The sequence below is a fragment of the Pangasianodon hypophthalmus genome, chromosome 20 (genome assembly GCF_027358585.1).
Source record: "Pangasianodon hypophthalmus isolate fPanHyp1 chromosome 20, fPanHyp1.pri, whole genome shotgun sequence".
NCBI classification, from domain to species: Eukaryota; Metazoa; Chordata; class Actinopteri; order Siluriformes; family Pangasiidae; genus Pangasianodon; species Pangasianodon hypophthalmus.
The window spans coordinates 12,048,409-12,069,250 of record NC_069729.1 but is presented as its reverse complement, the minus strand read 5'-3'; the positions used below and the strand labels follow the sequence as shown (position 1 = coordinate 12,069,250).

Sequence of the window (20,842 nt, the reverse complement as noted above, 5' to 3'; positions counted from 1 at the left end):
ATCTAATGTTTTGTATGTGGGAGTTAGAACGGTAAAAACATTCTTTCTGTCAACATCTGCAAACTAGAGGAATGTTTCTCTGCTCTTTATTTTAGCAACTATTTTAGGAAAACACAAAGCGCCTTTTACTTTTTATGTTTATATGCTACTAAAACTTTGGTAAAATACTGACGGTTATGGTGGTTGACTCAGTGTACACTAGTTGAGGGAAGTGTTGGCTCAGAAGTTAAAGCTTTGCGCTAAAGATCTGATGGTTGGAAGTTCAAATCCCAGCACCACCAAGGTGCCATTGTTGGATCCTTGAGCAAGATCCTTAGCCTTTATCTGCTCATTTGTATCCTGTCTCAATTATAAGTAACTTTGAATAAACACATCAGCCAAATGAGCAAATGTAGTGGATTATATTTTATTTTAAATGAACAGTATATTACAGGAAACATACTGTGATATACTGTAAAAACCTACAGTAATTACCTGTAAATACATTTTACAATTTATTTTATTTACTGTACATTTATAGTACTTTACACTGTAAAAGAAAATGCTGATTTGTACACTTTTGGACCTTTGTCTAAGTGCTCCAGGCTGACAGTCTATGACTGAGTGACTGAAAACTAAATGGTGTGCTGTGATGAGACTGCACACATCCTTATTATATACCCAGGCAGGTCAGACGTACTGATTAACACTCAGACTTCATAATGACCCTGCGTGTTTCTGAGAAAATACGTCCTCACTGTGGTATCCAGTTTGTTTTCATCTGCTTTATTTAACAGACATGAACAGTGACCAACAAGGTCGATTATGTCACAGCATGGATTAGGAGCACAAAGGAAAGCAATGACAGGACAAAGAGGTGTGGTGCCGCACCTTAGAGAGGGCCACGTAGGGGAATTTGTCCATCTCCAGCTGACCCTCCTCTCCATAGTGGCCGCTCAGCTGTCCTTTCAAGATCCTCGCCGCTGTCACTGTAGGTACACCCATACCTGGACACAGTTTAGACCATTAGTTTTCACTGTGACTCACCATATCATGTTTATAATAGCATGCTTATGTGTTACTTAAAATCATTTGGCAGACAAGACAAAAAAATAACGGAGGCAGAATACAAAGCATCCGTCTATGGGCTGGATGTCAACATCCTTGCAATTATAAACCACTGACCTATGTCTATTATCGAAGCAAAAATAAATTAGAGGGATCTTGGTTTTAACAAATAACCCAATTTGGAGTTTCAAGTTTTGCGAAAACTTGTAATAGTAAGATACTTAGTAATAAGTAGGAAGGCTGTAAGACCATTGCACACAGGAAGCCAAATTAACAGAAATATTCTTCCCTTTTCACACAGTCATAACTTACCAGGAAGCCAATATACTCCCATACACCAGACCTTAAAGACTTGGTGCAATTTGTGTAGCCATTGCTGCTTTACTATTAATAATTAGCTGGTTTTAAACCCCTGTAGTCTCTTCTGATAAAACCAAAGCTACTTTTTCAGAGGAGGGAGTGTGGGCTTGATTCATTGTAAAAGTTTTTTTTAACACCTCACGTATTGTTCAACACACAGAGAGTGTTAAATTGAGAGCCTCGTCTCAAATGGTAAGATGCGGTATGCTGTATGGTTACACTACTTGGTTAGTGCTACTCTATGCAAAATTGCACACAAAAATACATTCTGCCATAGTGCATCTATTAAACTGGATTAAGTTTGATTTCTGCGTTTCTTGGATGCCTAAAATAATTATAACCACATGATTTTCTGTGAAAGATAGGGTTTATGTAAAAGATAGAAAGTTTCCTTGGAGTTTGTGAATTGTTTTTAATGCAGAATGCTAACATTTTCAGCAGTGACCCAGATTGCTCTTAAATGAGTCACTGGAATATATTTTTTTATTTGCATTTTCTTGTCTTTGGCCTGCTTTACATTAAAATAGGTAAAAAGTCATCTTTAGGACTAGTATTCAGCATTTTAAGAGATCTATGATATAAAACTACTACTCGGAAGATAGACACCCTTGCACAAATGAAACTTATGCAGTTTTCGCTATCAGTCACACAAAAGCAAAGCATATGATTTGGTGTTTAAACCTCTTATAATGGATGTTGAATTATTAATGGACATACAGATTAGCAGTACTAGGGAATCAAAATGACATTCCCAAGACATAGTAACTCCAGACTAATGTGTTGATAATAAATTAACCCTCGCACCCAGTGTTCCTGGGATAGGCTCTGGATCCACCATAACCCTGAACAGGATAAAGTGCTTTCTAAAGATGAATGAATGAATGAACAAATGAATGGAGTTTTGAAAGAGATACACCTTTTTTAGTTTGAGAAATTGAAATAGATCTTAAAATTCAGTTGCACACAATTTTCTACTTACTTTTCTCTTAACTGTTAGGCTCTATCAATGACTCCATGGCTGAGTAAGACAAATGGTAGTCATACCAAATAATAATGATTATTTTTAATAAAGTATTTAATATTACAAATAATTTTGACTATATTAGTGGGAAAATATTAGTAAACATAATGCAATCTGACAAAACATTTGTAGTCATTTTTCTCAGAAATAATGCAAAATACAAGTATCAGAAGTGAACTCAGATTTTTGCATCCAACCATAAATTTCTAGCTTTAAAAAATCTAAAATAAATTATATGAGAGAAACAGATTTGCAGTACCACTAATTTCACTTACCATCTCCCAGGAAGAGGATAAGATTCTTGGCAATGTTTGTGTTGCGCTCCTCCCCCAGAGCCTTCACCAGAGTACGTTGTGCCCATGAGTTCCAGAATTCAGGATCCTTCTCCTGTTCTGCAGAGCATCAATCATATCATTTTGACTTTGGCTATACAGTACATTGACACAGATAAACACACTACAATGTGTGAAAAACCTGAACATGATGCCTTCAATTTCAGCAACGTAAATGTTTATCACAAATTTTTCATATTTTCCAATGTCAAAATAAAAAGGTTGTGTCTCCAAAAAAATGTAATTAGGACATAAATCATTATGTCACCTATACCATTTTCAAGACAAGACATGACATAACCACTAAAGTCCTGTATCATCAGTGAACCCAGTAGGAAAATGACATGGCAGCAGAAATAATAATCTCTCTGCCTTTTGCAGGGGCTTTAAGCCTCTTATCAGTGAATAACATGCGTAAACATAAATCAGCACATGATGGCAGGGTAAAAGTTTGTTATCATTCCCACTGGGACGTACAGTGGCCTGAGACTGCAGAGTCCATTCACTTTTTGGAATGATGCAAAGTAAGCAAAACATTTTTACAGTAACAATACAACCTAATGCCAAAATTTACAAGCTACCAAGTTCTTCAAAGATAATGTGATCAAATGACACATATTATTTTTACAGGTTTTATTATGTAGTCTGGGAAGTGGCAATAAGGTTTTTAAATCAACTTCTTACAGTGAAAACTCAGTAGTTTGTCATTTTTTAAAAATACAATTTGGTCAAAAGAGTCCACTGTTTTAAAAAAAAATCACACATCTAGAGATTTGTTGTTAAGCCATTATTATATCTGTTACAGATTTCCTTATTACAGCATTTAGTCATACTGATGTATCAGATGGAGTCAAAATATAATTAAGGGTGTTTTTACACCTACTAGTCTGTTTGTGTATATGGGAATTGATACTTCTGGTCTGTTTGCTACTCGGTCTGGATTGATTTCATACTGTATATATTTAAATTTAAAAAAAGCAAAAAACATTAGCTGATGGGTGTATAGGGCTGAAAGTGTATTTTCAAAAAAAAACTCTGGTCAGAAATATAGAAAAATTTAAACAAACCTTTTCCAAGTGTGTGTAGAAATCACAAGAATCATCTAAGCACAGAGAACACGGATCCAGTGCTTAAATAACTGATTAGATAATTATATATAAAAATCTGAAATGGTTCGTGTATCGCATCCACCATTTAATTTCTCTTTCCGTTATCAGTCCAAATGTCCAAAACACAATGTCTTGAGGCTCATATTAGCAGCTTGTTTTGACACAAAAATGGTGTCCACAATCCAAAGTAAATAGTATGTTTGTTTTACTTCCTGCAGTTGGGTTGAATCATTGTCTCACAGTAAGTCAACCACCTCACTCAGACATTCTTAGAGCAGTTGTTTTGGTCCAGATGAGAGTGCAACTGCTGTGTACTCATCTACCTAAACAAATTGCACCAAGGGGGAAAACGCATCAGGGTTCAATTCAAACTATCTAAATACTGCATAAGAGAAAACTCCCTAGGAGTGTTTTCATACCTATTAATCCATTTGATGAGTCTGAATCAGAGCGAAATTTGATACTTAAATTGTTTGCCATTTCATTTGGTTTGGTTTCATACTCCACAAAGTTAAAAGAACCAAAAAGCAAAACAACTGAGGGACATGTACAGTGGATACAAAAAGTCTACACACCCCTGTTACAATAGCAGTTTTTTGTGATGTAAAAAAAAATGAAACCAAGATAAATCATGTCAGAACTTTTTCCACCCTCAATGTGAAATTACACTGTATAAAAATTAAGTGAAAAACAATCAGAAACGTTTTAGGGAAAAATAAGAAAAATAAAAAACTTACAATAACCTAGTTGCATAAGTGTGCACACCCTTAAACTAATACTTTGTTGAAGCACCTTTTGATTATATTACACCACTCAGTCTTTTTGGCTAAGAGTCTGTCAGCTCCAGTTCTGGATGAAGAAAAGCAGCCATAAAGCATGATGCTGCCACCACCATGCTGCACCAAGGGTTTGGTGTTCTTTTAGCGATGTGCTTTTTTTCCCACACATACCTTTTGGAATTATGGAATTATTATACCTTTTGGAATTGGTCTCATCAGACTGTAACATATTTTGCCACATAGTCTGGGGTGATTTAGTTGAGCTTGGATGTGTTTTCTTTTTTTGGTGAGAAAGGGCTTCCGTCTAGCTGCCCTACCCCATAGCCCAGGCATGTGAATAATATGAGACATTGTTGTCACATGCAGAGAGTAATCAGTACTTTTCGGATATTCCTGCACTACTTTAATGTTGCCGTTGGTCTCTTGGCAGCCTCCCTGTTAAGTTTTTGTCTTGTCCATTTATAAATTTTGGCGGGGATGTCCTGTTCTTGGTAATGTCACTGTGGTGCTCCATTTTCTCCACTTGTTGATGCTGGCCTTCACAGTGTTCCATGGTACATTTAATGTTTGAAAATTTTTTTGTACCTCTCTCCTGATCAATTTCGACAGCTGTATGAAAAGGGTGTGCACACTTATGCAACCAGGTTGTTGTAAGTTTTTTATTTTTCCTATTTTCCCTAAAAATGTTTCAGATTGTTTTTCACTTAATTTTTATACATTGTAATTTCACATTGAGGGTGAAAAAACTTTTGGCATGATTTATCTTAGTTTCATTTTTTTACATCACAAAAACCTGCCATTTTAACAAGGGTTTGTGGATTTTGTATATCCACTGTAGGTCTTAAAACATAAAACTCTTTCATTCACTTGCCAGAAATGCCATGACAAAAAAGAATAAATAACCTTTGCCAAATCACCCAAGCACAAAGCTCAATAAATTACTTGATAATTATATAAATAACTAGTTTAAAACATTTTCTGTATCACATCCAGCATTTATTTTCTCTTTTCGTTAATTGGTTCAAATGTCTAGAACATATGGTATTTCTGCAGCACTAGAGCTCTGTCTTTGTGGCTCAGTTTCTGCCTCACAAATCAGTTTAGCAGCTCAGATGTACACAGAAATGGAGCCCACACACCAAATACATGATATGTCTACTGCACTTCCTGCAGCTGGTTCGATTCAGAGTTGAACCATTGAACCACTGCAATCAAACTGCTCTAGAGTTCACTTGGAAGAACTGAACTGAGCAGAACTGAAACCACCCAGACGATTTATTTTTTACCTGCATCTGAGTGCGACTGCTGTGGTCTCGTCTTCCTAAACAACCTGCACTAGGGTTCAATTCAAATGGACTAAACTCTGCGCACATGAAAGCACCCAAAGTATAAAAAAGTAGTGCTGCTCACCAGGAAATAGTGGCTTCCCCTGGACTTGCCAGAGCAGGCAAGACAAGATGAGTGTAATAGCCTTAATCATGCTCTCTTTATACATCATTTCTCAGGCGTCAAGGCTTTCAAGTCTTCTCCTAGAACAAAGATAAGAGATTTAGACATGTGATGCTGGAAGGCATGTCATATTACTGCTGACATCATCTCATTTAATTAAAGATCTTCTAGCCTGCTGGTGTACATTTATAATAAGCATGTAATGAAGTATGCAACCTTATGGCTATTCTAAATGTCAGTGCAAAGATTTAAAACTTTCTCTCCTGAAAGGAGCCATAATTTCCATGTATATTGTAATTGTTATCTTGTTTAATTAAAGGTCAGGAAGGCAGTAAACTCCCGGAACCCTCGAGCTTGACTTGGAAAATGTTGAAAGTATTGTCAGGAAAATGAGTAAGAAATGAAAGTACTGAAAAACGAAAATTGGCACAGAAAAAAAGCTTATAACCTGTGTATCAGTTCAAGCAGACTTCATAATGAAGCAAGGCATAATGAAAAACAGAATTAAAAATTAACCTACTCTTACCTTGGGCCCCTTTTAGTTTAAAAAAAGGGGATTTTTTATGTCAAAAGCAACAGAAAAAAAAATCAGGGAAAGAAAATGAGGGATGAAGAAGAAAATAGCATTTTTTCAATTTTTCGTAATGCGATGTTACATAAAAAACACAATTTTAAAATCAAATTTAAAAGCCTAAAACAATGATATACTGCATGAATGAGATGATGGCAAGCATCGAAATAAATCTAATAGTAGTCTAGGACGTTGCCAGTAGTAGTAATTCTGACATCTACTAGTAGTAACAATCAGTGCAAATTTGATTTATTTTAGCAATATGGTTTCCACACTTGTTATTCAGTAGATTATAAAATAGAACTTGATCCAGCACATTGTATTATTTTGTATTTTGTTTTTATATTGTGTCCTGGCATTTATACCATGTGCACAATTTAAAGCCACAAAATATTAAATCAAGGTCATGAAATCATAATGTGTGTGAGATGAAGGCTTATTTATCACACTTTTAATTTGCTCTTTTGAGTTGTCAAATAAAAAAAATGTTTTTGTTAATTTGGTGCACGCTCCTGTAAAGAAAATGTGCCACAGTTTGATGGTTAAGCTGATTAATCACGCATCCGCTACACTTACAACTCACTTTTATTTTATCCATAAAAATTTGTTTTCTAGTTTTCTTAGTAATGTCTTAAATTAAGATGTTGTCTCCTCCAAACTAACAGAGGGGATTATTTACTAACCATTATTTACTGTTATTAATTAATTCCTGTTAGTAATTAATTAATTACTTACTAGCATGGGTAGCATGTTGGCATAGTGGGTACTGTTGCTGCCTCACAGCTCTAGGGTCCAGGGTTCAATCCTATGCTCAGGTGACATGAGTTTCTCAAGTTTTATAGAAGGTGCTAGAAGGTGGATTGACTATACTAAAGTACCCCTAGGTGTAAATGTGTGTGAATGATGGACTGGGGTGAATTCTTGGAACTGCCAGGATTGGCTCTGGATTTGCCGTGACCTGTATTGTAATAAAGTGGTTACTGAAGATGAATGAATTCATTAGTATTGTCATATTTATGTATTTAATATTGGCTCTAATGTGTTTTGGGCTATTCCCAAAACATACATTTCAGCATGACATATTGTGATTACATCAAACTGTCAGACAGTGGTGCTGGACATAATACTACTCTTCACTCGAGTTGATATCACGCAGGAAAAATGTGCTTAAGTTCAAGTTCAGATTTGTGCATGACTCAGGCATGCCTGTTTTATGCAAACTAAACGTGCATGTGTAGTTCTTACGCAACTTCTGAATAGTACTTAAGTCCAGAGTTACATCTAAAGGCTGAATACTGATGCGTGACATTGTAGTAATAAATCCTCATTGCAGGTGCTTTAATGGAATGAGGAAAAAAGAGGCTTATAGGACTTGCTGTGACATGCTGACATCCTTTTCCTGATCAACACACAATCATTGTCTGAGAGTCTGGTGGCGTGATTGTTTAAGAAAATCTCTAGTAAGGAGTGAACTTATACAGCCTGAGAAAGCACAGTTTCCTATTACTTCAAAAATTAATTCTTTCAAGAAGACTTTCAATAATTGACAAGAAAAATTATATGCAATGTCATCTTTTCAAAAATGAAATGACGCCCTTTTCTAGAAAGACCCTTTACGCAAGGTCAAATTTAATGAGATTGAGTGTCACTGCTGAGAAAAGTAATGAGAACGGCAAAGCTCATTAACTGAACATTTCTCTCTCTCTCTCTCTCTCTCTCTCTCTCACACACACACACACACACACACACATTTGACTGTACTTGCGAGAACCTTCCATTAACATTTTATTAATGCAGCTAATTAACACTATGCTGCACCTAAATCTAACCCTAACCTTAACCGCAGTAACCAAAAGTAACCAATATGGATTATGATAATACTTATTCATTTTAATTAAACTTAAATTAATTAAACTTTAATTAAACTTAATTTATTAGCAGCTCCTCCATTTTTCACTGACCAAAGAGACCACCACCTTCTTGTTTTCTATTGAATCTCAAGTCTGAGATAAATTTTGCATATTTCATTTATTTATTTTGGGCTACACCCTCCCCAGCACCACCCCACCCCCCAACGTAGTGACACATCACAAAGTGCACCTGCTTGCGCCAGTGTAAACTGAGTATTGCATCATGGCTTGGGCAGGAGCGCCATACGTGATAACAGAAGCACTGCAACGTGTAAAGAATGTAGGAAGAAAATCAAAGACACTGGATCAACTACATCGAACTTCATAAGACACTTGAAAACACACCCAGACATTAGCGTCAAAGCGATGTTACTGTTTGTTAACGAGACATCCCTCTGTTCACACCAGCAGATATTAGCATTTACCATGACATATTCATGGCATATTTATCAAAGGTGGTTGACCTACATGCTACATTTGGTAACATTTGAACTAAATATCTGCACCTACTGTTTATTTTAGTAAGGCTAGAAGATTTAGCACTTAGAACCATTTCGTGATTTCTTGTGTTGGTATTGGCAGACGTTTCAGGAACAAATACTCCTCCCCTTTTTGGGCAGACGGCAGCGACTCCTCCATCCTCTCCAGCACCACACTTTCTCGGCGCCACGATCCTCCCACTGCAGCGAGCGCTCTCCGACAGTGTGTCCCTCCTCCCTCCCGGGTTTCGGCACCAATGTAACGAACTTCAAAGACAAGCAAGGAGGAGGCGGGAACCGACTGAACTCCAATGTAAAGTTTATTATTAAACAAAACTCAACCATAACATAAACCACAAACGTAACACAAACATAAAACACACGTGCATCTCTCTCTCTCAGGTGTTTCCAGCCGCTCCTTTATCACTCTCTCCCACTGATTAGACAACTCAGTGCCACCTGCCTAATATTTTGTAGGTCCTCCTTGTGAGGCATGGACTCCACAAGACCTCTGAAGCTGTGCTGTGGTATCTGGCATCATGATGTTAGCAACAGATCCTTTACTTCCTGTAATTTACGAGGTGGGGCCTCCACTGACTTGTTTGTCCAGAACATAACACACATGCTCGATTGGATTGAGATTTGGAGAATTTGGAGGCCAAGTCAACACCCTGAACTCTGTCATGTTCCTCAAACCATTCCTGAACAGTTTTTGCAGTGTGGCAGGGCGCATTGTCCCTATGAGAGAGGCCACTGCCGTTAGGGAATACCATTGCCATGAAGGGGTGTACTTGGTCTGCAGCAATGTTTAGGTATGTGGTACATGTCAAAGTACCATCCACATGAATGCCAGGACCCAAGCCATTTTAAAGGCTGTCTCAATCGAAAAATCCTTCCAGTGCACTGGAACATTTACTTCCTAAAAATTCCCAAAATGCACCGCAAAATCCAGGGAGAATCGATCCTCACCATGTTCCCTCACTGTAAATGACGTCATATTTTCCAAAGCCTCTCAGCTCAAAAAAAATGGCAGAAAACCCTCAGTCAACTTCGTCTACAAATTTAAGTAGCTTATTATCATTGTTGTAGCTCAAAAATGATTACTTACGTTAGTGATTTTTAAATTTATTTGACATTCTATATACGGTTTGTTTGAGTCTAATGACTTTTAAGTGTTTAATGATTTTAAAAAAATCCACTAGCTTGCCTACAATCCTGCTTGAAGTACTACGACAGAAACGTGTGTGATTAAGCTAACAAATTTATATGACATATAATGTCAGAAAGATATCAGTCCTGACTGTTTTTGATAAATGCCAGTGGTGACGTTTTACAATGCGAGTATGTAGTCATGTCACCGGAAATTGAGTCATCAGTGTCCCAGTGTGTAGTGAGCCAGGGTCCTTACCAGTGCCCGAACTCGCGTACACGATATACTGATTCACGACCTAGATGCACACTTGGACTCTAGGATAAAGACTCGAAACTTGATGTGGACTCTACGGTAAAGATTCACTACTTGGACTTGCATTTTATTACTTGTGAACATCTCTTTCAAACACAGATTTGAAATCACTGTTAAAATCTGACAAAAAGCCATACAGAGCCATGAGCACAAATGAGAGGAAAAAAAATATTTTTCAGATTGCTATAGCTACTGCTCGTGCCCGTTTCTCCATAACTAATGAAACAAAGCATCTTTATGTATGCTTAGGTTAGTGTACGTGTAAGGTGTATGCAGAGGCAGAATATAAGTGTGTAAAATCAGCGTGTAGTTTATCAGAGTAAACATAGTATTCATCATCATAATTCCAGGTGCAGGTCAAATCCCAGGCAGACAGAATCACAGAAGAATATTTCTCCATATTTCAAACATACCAATGGCAGGACCGGGTGGAGATAAGACTAGTATCATTAAAAAAAAAAAGCACACAGATAGACAAGCACATGACGATTTAAAACACAAAAGGAGAGCAGTGCTAACCACACACATCTTAACCCACAAGGCAATCAGGTCTTTATACCGAGGCAACTTATGTAACACAGCAACCATACTGAGCGTTATATGCTGCCCCATTCATATTTTAAGCAGTGGCCTGTCTCTACTCCATACTGTCTCTGCTGTTAAACAAACAAGGTTGCAAATTAATTAACTTACATTTGTAAATAGATCTGAATAATTAAAAAAAGATACCTTTCTACTTTTTGAAAGCTCGCATTTCAATTAATCTTTCTTGTCAATTTTTGATTGACCTCTGAAAATGGACGTTACAGGCAAATCTATTGTCATCTCATCTCTACACAAGAGAACGACACTGATTTATTAAGGACTTAGGCATGCTAAGATGTTTCTTTTTTATATTTTTCCTATGAACGCATGATTTGTTGCATGAAGCTCCACGATTCATTCATAGTCATTAAAGTGAATCACTTGTAGAAAAGGGAATCTGTATAGCTTCAGACTGTAAACGTCTTATCCCTCAAAATGTTTTTTCCTCAGACGCCTTTCAAAAATTTACAAGAGAGATCAGTTAAGATTTTATCTTTATAAAAGTGAGAGGGAACCCTTTTATGGAATGGCTCTTCAGTAAAGGTCACTTTAATGAGTTTGAATGGCAATGCTCTGAGTAGGTTAATAAGGATGACAAAGCTGATTAAGTGGACACTATTTGCCTACTCTCTATCTCTCTCTTTCACACACACACACACACACACAGAGAGAGAGAGAGAGAGGCACACAATGCTCCATTCAGTGGAGAAGCACTACGTGTAACATGGTATACGCTTTGAGTCAAAGGATTTCAACTATCCTACATTTTAGCATTTTTGGTTAAACAAATAATGGACAATTACTGCAAGTAATTGCTGATTTTAAAAAAAGTATTTACTAATGATAAAATTTAATTATGCATTGTTGGATTGAGAAATGTGTGTAACTATTTATTTTACTGGAAATTATCTCGATGTAATTTAAAAAAAAAAAGACCTAGATCTTGATGTGTCACTATTAGCACACAACATATGAGTATCTTGAGCCTAGCACTTTTTTCTCCTCCTTTTTTTCTATAGGGCTCGAAGTGCACTTGGCGTTATCCTCTTAAACTCTCAGCTTATTAATTATTTATTCATATTATTCATTACCTTCCATTCAGCAATTATTTAACAATAATAGTTGTGTAGTTACAAAACTAAGTCAGGGTGGCCAGTTAAGATGTGTTCAAAAACAAAGATAATCAAACACTTGTGCCATTATTTAATTACTTTGATATACCACCATGTTTTGTGATTAAATGGAATGAAATTTAAAACAAAAAAGAAAAAAAACTCAAGGTGTTCTTAAACTTTTGACTGACAATCTACATGAGCATCCTGTACATATTCACCAGACCAGCTTCTCTCAAACACCAGATGTGTGAGTCTAGCCATCTAATAAGCATGCAGCATTGCAGTGATTTTGGAGAATATGTAAAAAAAAAAAAAAAAAAAAAAAAAAAAAGTATGACTCTAGGGCTAAATTTACCCAGTTCACGTTCAGAAACGCAGTGGTGTTCCAAGAGGAACCACTCTAGATGCTAGTCGGCATGTGAAGAAGCAGAGTAATGCGAGCACACAGAGGACCAGCGCTCCCGAGAAAAAGGCAGTCACCGCAACCCAGACTTCTTCTTGATTCATGGCATCAGCAGACAGGTTACTCACAAAACAGGGAGTTAAGTATACAATCCAATTGGGGTATAGAGGAGATCCACCCCATTCAGGCTGCAGACCTATTCAAGCCCCAAGATGCAGGTGCATACACATAAGGATGATTACAAGGGAGGATTAGGGTTAATATGATCTGATTGAGGCAGTCGTATTAGCTCTTGTCTTGCAAAGTGATGCTCACATAGCACCACCTCTTACCATAGCACTGACATGCCCAAGAGAAAAGAATGTTGAGAGATTTCCAGAACTCCTTATGCATGACATGCTAGGTAACCGTCAACAGCCTGCATATTTTCACACAGGAAACGTGTGATGTAATTTTTCCTCATGAATAGAATAATGCTGTCCTGATCAGTGAAACTGATTTATATCACACTCCCTTTGGGCAATCACAGTAAAAATTAGACTCAAATGCACTTCTAATGTTATTTTTTTCTTAGAATATTAATATTAAAATTTTTAATAATATAATATTATTAGTATTGTTATTTTTTCATATTTTATTTTAAATCTTGACTTTCATATAGTACTCAAAAGAAAAGTCTAATAGGACTTTTCTAAGTTCTATTAGCATAAACTTTTAACAATGTCAGGTATTGCTCCTCACGCTGCATGCCGGAGCGCTCAGAGTGTTTAAGCTACCTGTAGCCCAACAGCGCACGCTTCCGGGTTGACAGAACTTTGTATACTTTCACATGTGTGTTTTGATTTGGTTCATGTCCTGTCTCCACCAATGTCCTGTCATTGGCTGTGTCCCATTGTGTCATCATTGTTCCTAATTTGCCCTTGATTAGTTTGTATATTTATACCCCCCAGTGTGTCTTTGTTCTTCTCGTTGTATTGTTCAGTGTATCGCCGCCTGATTTTACCTAGCCGTATTGTTCTGTGTGTTCGCTCCAGTTTTTGTCTTCTCGTCTGTTTCCTGATTCTCGTGTTTGTTTTGCCTAGTTATGCCTGTTTGCTGAACGCCAGATCCTGTGCCTGTTTTTCCACTATGTGTTTGGCTTCATTTTTAAATTTGTCTGCCTGCCTCAGGGTTGTGTCTCCTTGCTGGTGCTGCTTGACCTTAGTGCAGCTTTTGATTCCATTGATCATGCTATTCTCCTCGATAGACTAGAAAATGTAGTAGGCATTAAGGGAACGGCCCTCTCCTGGCTCAGGTCTTATTTGACTGATCGTTATCAGTTTGTAAACGTAATTGGTGACTTCTCTTCTCATACTAAGGTAAAGTTTGGTGTCCCGCAAGGCTCTGTTTTAGGCCCACTGCTCTTTTCTCTATATATGCTACCTCTGGGTAAAATTATCCGTAAGCATGGTATTAGCTTCCACTGTTACGCTGATGACACACAGTTGTATGTTTCAGCAAAGCCAGATGACAGACACCAGCTTAATAAAGTTGAGGAATGTGTAAAAGACATTAGAAACTGGATGCTTATTAACTTTCTCTTACTTAATTCTGACAAGACAGAAGTACTTGTACTAGGACCACATGCAGCTAGAAGAAAGCTTTCTGATTACATAATAACTCTGGATGACCTTTCTGTTTCATCATGTGCAGCAGTAAAAGACCTTGGTGTGATTATCGACTCTAGTCTTTCTTTTGAAGCTCATGTAGATAATATAACTAGGATTGCTTTCTTTCATCTCAGAAATATTGCTAAAATAAGAAATATATTGTCACTACACGATGCAGAAAAATTAGTTCATGCTTTTGTTACCTCTAGGTTGGATTATTGTAATGCCTTACTGTCTGGATGTTCCAGTAGATGCATAAACAAGCTCCAGTTAGTCCAGAATGCAGCAGCGAGAGTCCTTACTAGAACCAGAAGATATGACCACATCACCCCTATCTTATCCACACTGCATTGGCTCCCAATCAAATTTCGTATTGATTATAAAATACTACTATTGACCTATAAAGCACTAAATGGTCTCGCGCCACAGTACCTGAGCGAACTTTTGGTCTTTTATGATCCGTCACGCCTACTCAGATCAAAAGGTGCAGGCTATTTGTTGGTACCTCAAATAATGCGGGCTACAGCTGGGGGTAGAGCTTTCTCTTACAAAGCCCCACAGTTATGGAACAGCCTTCCACTTAGTGTTCGGGGCTCAGACACAGTCTCAGTGTCTCAGTGTTAAGTCTAGGCAGAAAACATATTTGTTTAGTCAAGCCTTTTGTGAATAGTTTTCTTAGGTACAGGTCCAGGTCTGGAGGGTTTCATAGGCATAGAGTGTTGTGGCGAACTGGGATGTTTGGATGCTGTCACCCCCCCACTCTCACACGTTCACTCAGGTTTGTCGACGGTGGAGTGGCTGGCTGCCTTATGTCCCAGGGTGCCCTCATGTCTGTGTTAGCTTCTGGCTCTCCCTTTTAGTTATGCTGTCATAGCTAGTCTTGCCGGAGTCCCTGCTTGCACTCTGCATGCAAAGTACATCGTGCTTAACCATTAGAGGACAAAAGCTCACCTAACAATCTCTTCCTTTCTCTCCATCTCTCTCTCTCCCTCACGCTCTGTCGAGCTACACATGCTACTTCTGAGATGCCAGTGATGCCAGTGATCCTGACCCCTTCTGCTCCTCCTCGCTGCCTGACCCATCCTGATGCCCTACTTCTGGTTGGAGTTCTCATCGGTTGAGTTCACTCGCTGCTGCTGGGGGTGGCCCCATATGGACTACCTGAAGAACTGTTTGGATTGCTGGGGATGGCGCCACCTGGGGGCTGTGGAGATGGCATGGGGATCACATATGGGGAGCTGTACTGTAATGGCTTGGGACTGCGATTGCTGTAGTGGCTTTGGGGCTGCAGTTGCCACGAGCAGCTTCGTACTCAGGACTCCATCAGTGGACAGTGGATAGATTTTAACCAGCCGGACTTCTTGCAAAAGCTGTGATGAATTTATTGGTTGCACAGTTGCACTATTTGTCCATATAGTACACAATAATAGAAAGGATTTATTTATAATCGCACTATCCGTTGCACCCAGATGAGGATGGGTTCCCTTATGAGCCTGGTTCCTCTCAAGGTTTCTTCCTCATATCATCTCGGGGAGTTTTTCCTTGCCACCTTCGCCACCGGCTTGCTCATTAGGGATAAATTCACAGTGATAAATTCAAATATTTACAATATATTTTTGTGAATCCATTTATTTCTGTAAAGCTGCTTTGTGACAATGTCCATTGTTAAAAGCGCTATACAAATAAAATTGAATTGAATTGAATTGCCTCTCAATAAACGTTGTATACTGCAATTGCATCCGTCTCCACTCGCATTACATGACAAACAAATTACATTATATTGTTTGTTAGATACATCATGTATTTGCAATATACTGTATACTACTGTAGGACTATAATATACTAAGGATGCAAAACAAATAATGTGAAAACAGTTGCATAGTCAACAATCGCCAGAAATCATATATAATGCAGCCAGTATGCATATTAACACCAATGTCCTAAACTGCATTAATATGGCAACACCAATTAACTGACCATCATTTTATCTCGGGTCATTTTCAGAGTCTGCGACGTAATTCCAGAAGGTACGTCAAGAAAGATGGGGCATTTCAGCACCACTGTTTAAACACAAACTCTTGCCTTTAGATTCAAAAAAAAAAAAAAAAAAATCAAGGGATAGAAAATGCGGACTGAAGCAGATAGCCTTCTTTGCTGTCAAATATAATCTGACGCACCATAAACACAACAAACCATTTAATTCAAAAAATTTTTAAAAAATAAGCCTAATATGTGCAATCCCATGCAAGCTCTCAGAGTAGCGCTTAAGTCTGTAGTTATGTCTGAGGGTCTGAATATTTATGCACAATTTTGGCGTTAAACCCACACTACATGTGCGTAACTCAATTCTAAATACAGCTCTGTGTCCGTAAACCAGTAACTATTACAGCTACAATGCACTTAAGGTCATAAGGCAGATTGTTTAACAGTAGATTGTGTAGGATGAGTTATTCATTAGCAATATGAAAAATGTTATTATGTCAAATCTCCATCCCAATAAGTTCAAACTCAGTGCACCTCCTCCCTTCATTACTAAGCTGTCTACAGTCACAGGGATATAAATTACTGTGTATATAAACACCTTGGGCTCTCATTAAGTCTTGCTCCTTCCCATGATCTTGTGCTTACACAACTTTCCGTGTTCATGTCGTGTTTATGTGTAGTGTCTTGCCTAATCTTTTGTAGTCTTGTTATGCATAGTCTAGCCTGTAGATCTAGTTTAAGCCTCTGTAGTTAACGTTCATGTTAGCTCTATCCTGCGGTGATCCTCACATCTAAGACCTAAGTTACTTCTTGGTTCGGGTTATTGTTTATTGTTTACTTTTTCTCATGTCTCATGTGAAATCATGGGTTTCTCATGGGTTTTCACTGCATTGGTTTCTACATCATCTGGTTCATGTTTCTAAATGTTAAGTTTGATAATTGTTTCATTCAAGTATTTTCTAGTACTTACACATTCTGTCAAGTTCTGACAAGTTCTCATCTTTCTTGTGCTTTAATTCCGTGTATTGTTTTTTAATACATCAGCATTTAGCTGACAAAAGTTCAACAGGTTTTCACACGTATTTGTGTGTGTGCGTGTGAGTGTGCACCTTGTGGGGATTGTGCAAGGATAGCTTAAAGAAAGAAGAAAGGGTCCAGTTGCTTTTTTTTATCTTTTTGAAGCAATTTTATGGTGTGTGCAAGTGTTACGAGCTTTGGCTTTAAAAATGTACAATGCATACACTCTCAAAAAAAGGTTACTAAACTGTACCTGTGTGCATATAGTGTACCTTTAATATATAGTAAAGTAAAGGAACAGTAAAGTAACCCTAACAGTAAAGTAAAGTAACCCTAACAGTAAAGTAACATATAGTAAAAGCTAAGGTCCAATTATGTACCTTAAATCATTTTAAAGGTACACTACTTTCACATGACCTTGTAACAGATACTTATTAAGGTAGAAAAGTTCTCATCTTTCTTGTGCTTTAATTCCGTGTATTGTTTTTTAATACATCAGCATTTAGCACTAATAAAAGCTCAAAAGGTTTTCACACGTATTTGTGTGTGCATGGATGTACGCGTGTGAGTGTGTGTGCACGTGTGTGTGTGCACCTTGTGGGGATTGTGCAAGGATAGCTTAAAGAAAGAAGAAAGGGTCCAGTTGCTTTTTTATCTTTTTGAAGCAATTTTATGGTGTGTGCAAGTGTTACCCTATAATAAAAGCTAAGGTCCTATTATGTACCTTAAATCGTTTTAAAGGTACACTACTTTCACATGACCTTGTAACAGATATTATTAAGGTAGAAAAGATAGGTAGGTAGATGCCCCACTGATGGTACCACCTCATTTTAAAGAAGTTATAGTTTAGTAGAGAGGCACTGCAAGCAACTAAAATACAAACCAGAAAGCATAGCCATCTAAATTAGGATCTATGTGTTTAGAAATGTTGAGAACAAAAGGACAACAAGTAAACAGTTACAGTGAAGCCTACAGTGTTTGTGTGTCCGCTACACGTGACAATAAAAGGCTACAGAAGTGGCGCTTGTGGAGCGACTTGTAACATCCTGAATTGCCGGCTATCAAAGAGCTGTTTGTGGCTTAGACCTACTCTGTGCAGCCAAAAGGTTTACAAAGGAGCTCATTAGCATTCCAGCCAAGTAACTGAAAGCGAAATTAACGCACATTAACGAAATTAACGACTGATTCACGTTTCTGGTTTTGCCTGCTGAAGTTGGTTCACATGGACAGCTATTCTCAGAGACCATTCCCACCAGCGAGCAATGTCTTGCACAAAACGTCTAATCAAGCATGAACTTCTCGTGCATGAAGTCTGAACAATTAACCGCGTGGATCTTCAGGAATGTAGCGCAGGGAAAAAAAGAAAAAAAAACTCAGACTAAAAGTGAGTTCGAATGCATGAACACCTACCTTCTCAAGCTCCTGGTTATCCCGCGTTTCCTGTGGCTGGGATTGTGCTTTTCACCCGGTGGTGCGCGAACGCTGTTATAATGCCGGCTGAAGCACGCGCACAGACAAAAATCCGCTATGCATAATGAGGGCGCATCTGAAGCGCGAGCTCCTCCTACTGATTAGCACTCCTGCTTTGCACTCAGAGTTATACACTCACCGTCCACTTTAATAGGAACACCTGTACATCTGAACATTCATGCAGTTATCTGATCATTCAATCCTGTGGCAGCAGTGCAATGCATAAAATCATGCAGATACAGGTCAAGAGCTTCAGGGAATGTTCACATCAAACATCAGAATGAGGAAAAAAGTGTGATTTCTGTTACTTTAACCATGGCATGGTTGTTGGTTCCAGATGGGCTGGTTTGAGTATTTCAGAAACTGTTGATCTCCTGGGATTTTCACACACAGCAGTCTCTAGAGTTTACACAGAATGGTGCAAAAAACAACAACAACAACAACAAAAAAATCCTGTGTGCGGGGAGTCTGCAGACTGAAACACCTCGCTTGATGAGAGAGATCAGAGGAGAATGACCAGACTGATCTGAGCTGACAGGAAGTCTATAGTAACTCAAATCATCGCTCTTTACAACCGTGTTGAGCAGAAAAGCATCTCAGAGCACACAACACATCAAACATCAGAAGACCACATCAGGTTCTAATCATGTCAGCCAAGAACAGGAATCTGAGGCAACTGGACAGTTGAAGACTGGAAAAACACCAGGTGATTTGTTTTCTAATCTTCAACTGTCCAGTTTCTATGAGTCCGTGTCCATGATAGCATCAGAGTCTTGTTCTTGGCTGATAGGAGTGATAGGAGACCCAGTGTGGTCTTCTGCTGTTGTAGCCCATCCACAACAGCAGAAGACCACACTGAGTCTCCTATCGATGTTTTGTGCTGAGATGCTTTTCTGCTTACCACAGTTGTAAAGAGTTATTATTTGAATTACTATAACCGTCCTTGCAGCTCAAGCCAATCTGGCCATGTTCCTCTGCTCTCTCTTAACAAGGCATTTCTGAAATTCTCAAACTAAGCCATCTGGCACCAACAACCATGCCACGGTTAAAGTCACAGAGATCACATTTTTTCTCCATCCTGATGTTTGATGTGAACATTAACTGAAGCTCTTGACTTGTATCTGCATGATTTTACTCATTGTGCTGCTGCCACATGATTGGCTCATTGGATATCTGCATGAATGTACAGTGTAAAGGTGTTCCTAATAAAGTGGACAGTGACTATAGGTGCAACAGAAGGTCCTCCGCTATTATTTCGCGAGACAGGGGGTGATAAATAACGTGAATATATATATAATGCTCTTTTCACTTTTCTACTTCAACGTGGTCTCAAAGCTTTAATGGTGTGTGTGAGACAGGTTCTTTCAAATGAAGCCACTAGATGACACTGTGCACTCAGAAAAGACAAAGCGCTCATTCTGCAAGACCCAAAACAAAGTCTTGAGAAGGCTAGTGGTCTATTTTACCATCAATCTGTGACTGGTTAACCTCTTACTAATCTCCTTTCATAATGAAGCACTTTGCACATTAAGTAAAAAAAAAAAAAAAACAACTCTAGAGTATTTCAGAAGTCTTTAGGTCCACATTTGATTATTGAATTAAGCCACTAAATCAGTTGCTTTAAAGATTATTATGAAGGCTATGTTTATTATTGAAGTAATATTTAATTATCAGAATGTCAGAATATACTTCACTCTTTCCATGGAGCTTGAAAAAAGTATTTAAATATGAATTGTGGATATTTCAATTATATACACCCCCCACATTAATTAAAATTCTTTCTTTAATAAATGTGTATTTAATAAATGTAAATTTTTGCTAAATTTTTTCTTTGTTTTGAACTTGCTGTGGGTAAGATCTTCCTCTGAAACCATTTCATTCGAAATTACAGGTAACAACTTTGAGACTTTATCAAATCAAATCCCTAAATACTAATCTCAAACTTTCAAATCTCAAAAATACAGATTTAATGTAAATTATGATAAAGGTGAAGCATTTCACTGTGGTCGAACCAAGTCACTGGGTTGATCTCATTTATCCAGTCATGGTCTGTCACGATCCGTGAAGTAAAGTAAAGTGAAGAGACGTGGAGTAGAGT

General features: G+C 37.9%; 1 protein-coding gene across 1 annotated transcript in view; it reads right to left on the bottom strand.

Annotated features, from left to right (window-relative positions):
- alpl (alkaline phosphatase, biomineralization associated) overlaps positions 1-18,837 on the bottom strand; it is a 29,176-nt gene extending 10,339 nt beyond the window's left edge. Inside the window, exons 1-4 of the mRNA XM_026932911.3 lie at positions 18,685-18,837; positions 6,059-6,177; positions 2,704-2,820; positions 871-986 (exon numbers count right to left, since the gene is read on the bottom strand). Coding sequence (XP_026788712.1) covers positions 871-986; positions 2,704-2,820; positions 6,059-6,146 — 321 coding nt within the window. The 5' untranslated portion in view covers positions 6,147-6,177; positions 18,685-18,837. The remainder of the gene's footprint in view (positions 1-870; positions 987-2,703; positions 2,821-6,058; positions 6,178-18,684) is intronic.
- Between the last annotated feature and the right edge of the window lie 2,005 nt (positions 18,838-20,842).